This window comes from Nestor notabilis, unplaced genomic scaffold, assembly GCF_000696875.1.
Source record: "Nestor notabilis isolate BGI_N333 unplaced genomic scaffold, ASM69687v1 scaffold3895, whole genome shotgun sequence".
NCBI lineage: Eukaryota > Metazoa > Chordata > Aves > Psittaciformes > Psittacidae > Nestor > Nestor notabilis.
In genome coordinates this window covers 1-7,467 of record NW_009929640.1, presented here as the reverse complement: position 1 = coordinate 7,467, position 7,467 = coordinate 1, and the positions used below count along the sequence as shown (strand labels likewise).

The following is a 7,467-nucleotide window of genomic DNA, read 5'->3' as shown; positions in this document are numbered from 1 at the left end:
TATTCTATTCTATTCTATTCCATTCCATTCCTTCATTCAACCCCCGACAAGCCATTACAGATTATTCTATTCTATTCTATTCTATTCTATTCTATTCTATTCTATTCTGTTCTATTCTGCATTTCGTTCAAGAACACAAGCCATTACAGATTATTCTATTCTATTCTATTCTATTCTATCCTATTCATTACAGATTATTCTATTCTATTCTATTCTATTCTATTCTATTCTATTCTATTCTATTCTATTCTATTCTGCATTTCGTTCAAAACCACAAGCCATTACAGATTATTCTATTCTATTCTATTCTATTCTATTCTATTCTATTCTATTCTGTCCCTTGGAAAAACACACTGGTCCCTCTGGCTTTTTCATCATTTTTACAGCTCATTACATCTTGATAGAATAGTATCACAGGTGGCTCAGGGACAATACCCCTGGAATGTGCAGTGGGCTCCTGCTGCTCCTGGCTTTGAGTGCAATGAGAGTTCCCTTTTCCACAGGAGTAAGAGTTTCTTTCATTATTCCTTGCAAACTTTTAGGATACAGATCCCACAGACAAGGGGGCAAAGGGGAAATGTTGGTCTTCAACTTCTTCCAACAAACCCCAGGCATAAAGGACATAACAATGCTACTGGCAGCCCGTTTTTAGCAAAAGCTGTAGCACTGGTAGCATAGGTACCAGCTAGCAAAGCCTTGCAGCTTTTTCTGATGTGCAACTTTAATTATTCACAATGTGCTTATTGTTTAATTAGTCCAATGAGCTGTTCAAGAAGAGTACTTTACACAACAGTTTGATGCATACACAGTTTCATCTCTTATGTTCCAATTTGATATTCATACGCTATAGAGTGTTTCTTCCAACACATCATTTGCCCAGAACTCAAGCTGCTACTGCTTGCTTACATTATGCTGTTATTTTGATTTAATCCAGTTTCCCTTTAAGTAGGGTTTAAGGTCTTTGGAATACAGTAAAACAGATGATATGCTCACTGGAAACCTCAGGCATAACATTATTTTTAACCAGTGACTATGTACTAACCCTGCTGAATTCAAAGCAGGGCTATTTAATTACAATGGTTTCAGACTAATCCATCCGTACTGCTCTTCACAAGTGCTGGACATTTTAAGTTTCCAGCTCACATCTATAAAAATCCTCCAAGTGGAGTTTGACCCTGACAACAATTCTGAGTGAAGCAAAGTGTAGCTGCCAATATTTACCACCTCCACTGATGCTGTCTTAAAAGATATGGTTTTGTGAAGCATTCTTTCAAAGAGCTTATTGTAACACTACATTTGATTACTTGTCTCCCTCCCAAGATTTCAGTAGCTCAATAAATTGCACAAGGAGGCTTCAATTTCATGTCATAATTAAATTAAACACCACCCTGTTCTTATGAGATTTGCCTATTTAACAGAGTAAAGCAGCACTTCTTTTTTTCTTCCCTTGCTGTCTTCCTGCAGTTCCTACATAGCTTCAGAATCCCTTTCTTTGTGTCGGTTTCCTCCCCCCATCCGCTTTAACTAATAGCCTTTAATTCTTGTATTTTCCAAATGTTACCAATGTATTTATTAATTTTGAAGGTGACAGTTATTTAGAATTTCCTTTTGAACACATTCAGACTTCAGTTTTAACATAGATCTGTTCAGACAGAAGAAATGTACAAATAATTAACACAGAAGCAATACAGGGAAGATCCCGGTGCGACAGTAGTAGGAACATTACAACTTCTTCCCAAAATAACCTTACTGATTTAAACAGAATGCCTGCAAACCAGAGAGGAGACGAATACCTCTGGGTCTCACTGCTGGAGTCACAGAAGGTGTGTGGAGAATTACTGAAGGCACTCGTACTTGCTCAAGTGTTACGACTCTGAAGGTGACAGAGCTGCAGGACTCAATCCATGTCCACGCTGTCTGGGCGCACCAAGGCTGTCACCTCAATTCTACTTACACCTCCCCAGGCAAGAGAAAGCAGAAGTACAGGACACAGCTGGGGAAGGGCAGGGAACCAGGATCTCCTTCCCCTTCTGTTGTTAACATTCATAGTACATTTGACACACAATGTTGAAAACATACTGCAGAACCCTTCACCGCTTTTCTATAGATTTATTCAGTGATAAACAAGTTACTGAAAAACAACCAAAGAGAGAAGTAGTTCATAATACTGAGTAAGCCAAGTCATCCATTTCATCTAGAATTGAGTCTGGAAAATAAAAATCTTTATAGAAGACAAACTTGTTTTACATGGTTAAGACTGTCTGGGCACTGCTGGAGTATTTCAATCTGCTAGCTAGCTTTAACTACAAAAAGAGTTACAGCTCATTATCTCTAGACACTGTCACTCTCCTACACAAAAGGTCCCCAAAGATTTTATGTAGAGGATAGAAACACCTTTTCTTGAGGGGGGTGGGTTTGTTTAGATGGAGCAAAGTCAGAATGAGAAAAATTTTGATGTCACCTCTAACAGCCCAGAGTCAAATTAAAATACAACAACAAGAGGCAGAGAATGTGAGTTTTGGCAAATAATGTTTTGCATCACTACAAAATTAAACCTCTTCTTGCAGAAATTATGAATTAGTACCAGGAGAACTGCGCTGTCTGAAGATCTTAAATATGACAAACACTCATCAATCAGCTGTGAGTACAGTGCCAAAATATTTACTGGTATCTCTGTTACACTTTGAATAGGACAAAAACTGTTCTCTTACTCAATTTTACAACTTATTCAAGCAACTTAACAGTTCTTCTTTGTCCATGTGGTATCCACTCTTCTTCCATTCATCCCTTAGCTGCTGTAATGCTGCTCCAATTTCTTTTCCAGAAGACATGCCCATTTTTCTTAAGTCATGACCACTAACAGGAAAGGAAGGAACAGTCCATTGCTGCAACTCCCTTAAAAGATGATCTTCTCCTTGGTATTTTAGAAGCTCGCAGATCCTGGAATTTGTATTCGCTTCCCTAGACTAGAAGAAAAGGAAGAAAAAAAGAAGAGAGAATTCACTATGACACAGTAGAAAACAGCTCAAACTGTGCTCCACACTGCATTATTCCCATGACATCTTATTAGGATGAGGTGGAACTATGAAAGTGAGGATCTCTCCTGCCTCACAAGTTTTAAAATTCAGTCCTAACTTGGAGGCTCTGGGAGATCCTTGGAGACTTTTTGAATTCCAGGTAATAGCTGAAACCATTATCTTCAACCTCCAGCTGGGGAGAAACTATTACCATTCCTGTGGGAGAAAGCAGTCTACAATGAGGCCCGTCTCCTGCCTTCAGTCTCAGGTTCTACAGCAGAAGTCAACAACTGCACCTGAAATTACTTGAACTTTGCTGTGGAAGAACACAGGCTGCCTACTGAACAGTATGTCCTAAGAAAACCCACATACAGGTGCTCCAGGAATTGCACCTACTTTCAATGCACAATTCAAGGAGTCGAATTTCACATTAAAACAAAACAAACAAAAAAAAAAAAAAAGCTGGAGTCCCTCAAGGCCCAGATCCTGCCTCATGTTTTGAACGCAGAAGGGGAGATCAGCTGGGACAGCACAGCCAACGCAGTCCCCTAGGCATGTTCACATGGAACTTTCGTTTCAGATGACTGAATATGACACTTTGCAGCGTGAATGAAAGGTAGGCTTTTAAATCCAGTCAAAAAAACCTGCTACAGAACCCAAGGTATTAGGAACTGCTAAAAATACAGTGGGTTTCTTGTTCGTTTTAAATAATCTCTTTAAGATTAACTTAAAGCCTCAATATTCTGCATGGGAAAGAAAAAAAGCTTTTGAACCCAAGCAGAAATGGCTATTTATCCTCTAGTAAACTCTAGTAAAGGAAAAGAATATTTTTGTAGCATAAGTTTCTGCTTTACATTGCAGAAACATGCCAGGACATCTTGAATAGCTCTTGTTAACTACTGGTCCCTCTCCAGAGGAAAAACAAAGGGGGAAAACAAACCAACCAACCCACCCCAAGTTAGTTACCTGGAACTAGTACAATACAGAAAGATATTATTCCAGTTACTGTGAAGGTATTACACTGGGAGCAATGCAAAGTTGGCCAATAGTTTTTGGCAGTGCATCCCACCTTTCTGATGAAAATATCACGCTCTTTAAAACCCTGGCAAAAACTTGCCAGAGACCAATAAGCAAGCCTGCCAATGAAATGGCTCCAACTTGACTCCAAGCCCCTTTCTTTCCACTAGGCACTATCATCTCTGCTACTCTGTAAAACTGGAAGTTTGGCTTACTGAGAAGACCAAAATAAAGCAGTATGAAACACACTTACATCCATTATGAAGTCCTGATAAGGTCTAAGTGGCTCTGGACCCGTAGCTTTGGTTAACTCTTGCCGGTGCTTCATTAAAAAAAGGCCAAGGTTTTTTTCTTCTTTTGAGACTTTCAGCCTCAGATCAAGGTTTGCGACATCATCCTTCACCTTGAACAATGATGTCAGAACAGTCATGGGTTTGGGACACAGATTTTGAATGTTTTTAGTGACTCTGGCAAATTCCTCTAAATCTCCATCAAGTGGTAGTCCTGAAGGGGTACACACACACACACACACACACACACAGAGGCAGAGAAAGAGTACAAGAAAGTGTTAATAGGAAATGTGGACATTAACACAGAAAAAAAGTAATCTAGTTCTTTCTGGGTAAAATGAAGTTTTATCTCACTTTGCCATTCTGTGGTTCTGTTTGTATATAAGAGTAGGAAATCAATTTTCATTTCACTTTACCTATGTATTGGGCAATATCCAGTTCATACATAAGTTGAACCAAGTGATTTACGTGGTTTCCAAGAAGAATTTTTTTCAGTTCCACCCAAATCCTTTCTCCTGATATTCCAGCCAAACCTCTGGCGTTTTCTTTAATTGCTTGCAGTGTACTAGATTCATGAACACCAGGTTTCTCTGCGATTCTTCCATAAAACCTGCCCAAATAAAACCTCTGTATGTTAAACTGAGCACAATTATTCCATTTAGAATCAAAGAATCGTTTAGGTTAGAAAAGACATTTAAGATCATTGAGTCCAACCATTAACCCAGCACAACCAAGTCCACCACTAAACCATGTTCCAATGCCACATCTACATGTCTTTAAATCCCTCCAGGGATGGTGACTCCACCACGTCTCTGGGCAGCCTGTTCCAATGTTTGACAACCCTTTCAGAAGGCATTTTTCCCAATATTCAATCTGAACCTCCCCTGGTGCAACTTGAGGCCATTTCCTCTTGTCCTATAGCTTGTTACTTGGGAGAAGAATTTACGTTTGCTATTCAGAAAATGAATGTCACGACAGTGTTAATTATTCCAGCTTAAAGTACAAGAGGAAACTTAACAATATGACAATTACAATAGGTTTTACATCACTGATCTCTCTCTGCATATTTCTGAAACCTTCCACAATGCTTAATTCATTTCTTTATCTGGGAAAAGCAAAACCCAGTACCTGAAATATCTTAGGATTCGTAAATAGTCTTCTTGTATTCTCTCAGTTGCCTTTCCTACAAATCTAATTTTCTTGTTTTTCAAGTCTTCATATCCATTAAAGAAGTCATAGAGCATTCCATCCAAACCTAGAAAAAGGAAAAAAATACAAGAGTGTGAATTTACAAACATGGCTGGCACAACTGAACACCCTCATCTGAAAATACACAAGACAAGTTGTGTGATTTGACCTGGTTTGGCAGATCATCTCACAGATTCCTACAGACCTTTCAGCTGATAGCAACAAACAAAACTGAAACAGACCAAGAGAATTTACTGGCTTGACCTGAAAAGCAGCATTTCATCTAACTTACTTCCTCTTGAAAGGACTTACCTAAAAACATGGAATTGATAGTCAGATCCCTCCTTTCAGCATCCTTTTCCCAGTCAGTGGTGAACTCCACCTCTGCATGTCGTCCATCGGTGACAACATCTATTCTAAGAGTAGTAATTTCAAAATTCTGTTCATGGAGCTGGAAATCCCACAGACATTGTTACGTCAACATGATCATGAATATACACATAAAACCTGCCTATCATCTTTTCAGCCTCATGTCTGCATACAGCCTGGACACATGCAAACCAGCAGGTACCATGTTTTCATACAGAGCAGACAACCAAGAAATATGAACACCCAAAAATAATCCTTGCATTAGTTACTTCTGAATCATAGAATGGTTTGGGTTGGAAAGGACCTTAAGATCATCCAGTTCCAACCCCCTGTCATGGCAGGGGTTGGAACCTCACACCTCGCACTAAACCATGTCACCCAAGGCTCTGTCCAGTCTGGCCTTGAACACCTCCAGGGTTGGAGCATTCACAACTTCCTTGGGCAACCCATTCCAGTGCCTCACCACCCTCACTGTGAAGAACTTCTTCCTTATATCTAATCTAAACTTCCCCTGTTTAAGTTTAAAGCCATTACCCCTTGTCCTACCACTACAGTCCCTAACGAAGAGTCCAAGTAGTTTTCTAGGTAGCCTGCAGAAATCTGCCTGCAGAAGATGGAATAAGAAGTAGAGGAATCAACACTTTGGAAATCAGGAGTAGGAAACACTAGAACCAACTTCCTCGCATGATCTGAGCATGTGGGGGGGCCTACGTTATCTTTTCTAGTGATGGCACAGCAGTATGAATGGGTTATGGAGAGGTAACATGCATTAAAATATAGTAATAAATTGAATTCTAAAAAGAGTAATAAATATATCACTCCATGCTTTAAAGCAAGGTCTCATTTAAACTCTTACTGTGATACTTTAACAAAGGAGCATGTTACTGGACATGCATAACAAAGGAGTTTTCTACTGGATACGCTGCACAAATACAGTTAGAAAAGATGGAAAAGTCAAAACACAAACGAACCCTGGCAGTAATGGTTCCATGTTTTTCTCCTTTGTTATTGATGAGACGAACACCAGCTGATGTGAACATTTCCTTCATCTCTGCTGGCGTAGCTGTAGTGGCAAAATCTATATCTTGTGGTGTCATTCCACTCAGTAAATCCCTCACAGCGCCTCCTGCTATCCTCAGCTCATAGTTCTTCTTCTCAAACATTTCTGGGAAGGAAAGGAAGATCAAGAAGCACTCTCACATAAGCACTGCAGCTGTCAGCCAGACACTTACCTCTTCACAGATAAGGATGCTAGATGTGGGAATACATACTCAATAAGCAGCAAGCGTGTATGTACCTCCCAGCTTCATACAAAATGCACCAGTGAAGTACTCAGCTGAGCAACCACACGTATTGCCCCAGTCATTTCATTTCTTACATATTTCTGATAACCTAAATATTCACAGGTTGTTAATTGATACTGAGGGCTGCGGAACAGTTTGAGCAGCCAGTGGGCAACGACACAAAGTGCTCAGTTTACTTACGGCAGAGCACAGTGCATCCAAATTCCTTCAGGAACCCCCCGCCCCCCCCAGCAGTGATGAACACCGAGCTGCACCACCTCCTCTGAGGCGCCCTCAAGTTGC

General features: G+C 40.0%; 1 protein-coding gene across 1 annotated transcript; it reads right to left on the bottom strand.

Moving 5' to 3' along the window:
• Positions 1-2,687: 2,687 nt before the first annotated feature.
• On the bottom strand, positions 2,688-7,074 carry TRNT1 (tRNA nucleotidyl transferase, CCA-adding, 1; the record flags this gene model as incomplete). The annotated part of the gene is made up of 6 exons (XM_010015066.1): positions 2,688-2,966; positions 4,288-4,538; positions 4,741-4,934; positions 5,453-5,579; positions 5,825-5,963; positions 6,853-7,074. Coding segments are annotated over 6 exons (1,182 nt in total), but the record flags the coding sequence as incomplete, so codon positions are not given.
• Between the last annotated feature and the right edge of the window lie 393 nt (positions 7,075-7,467).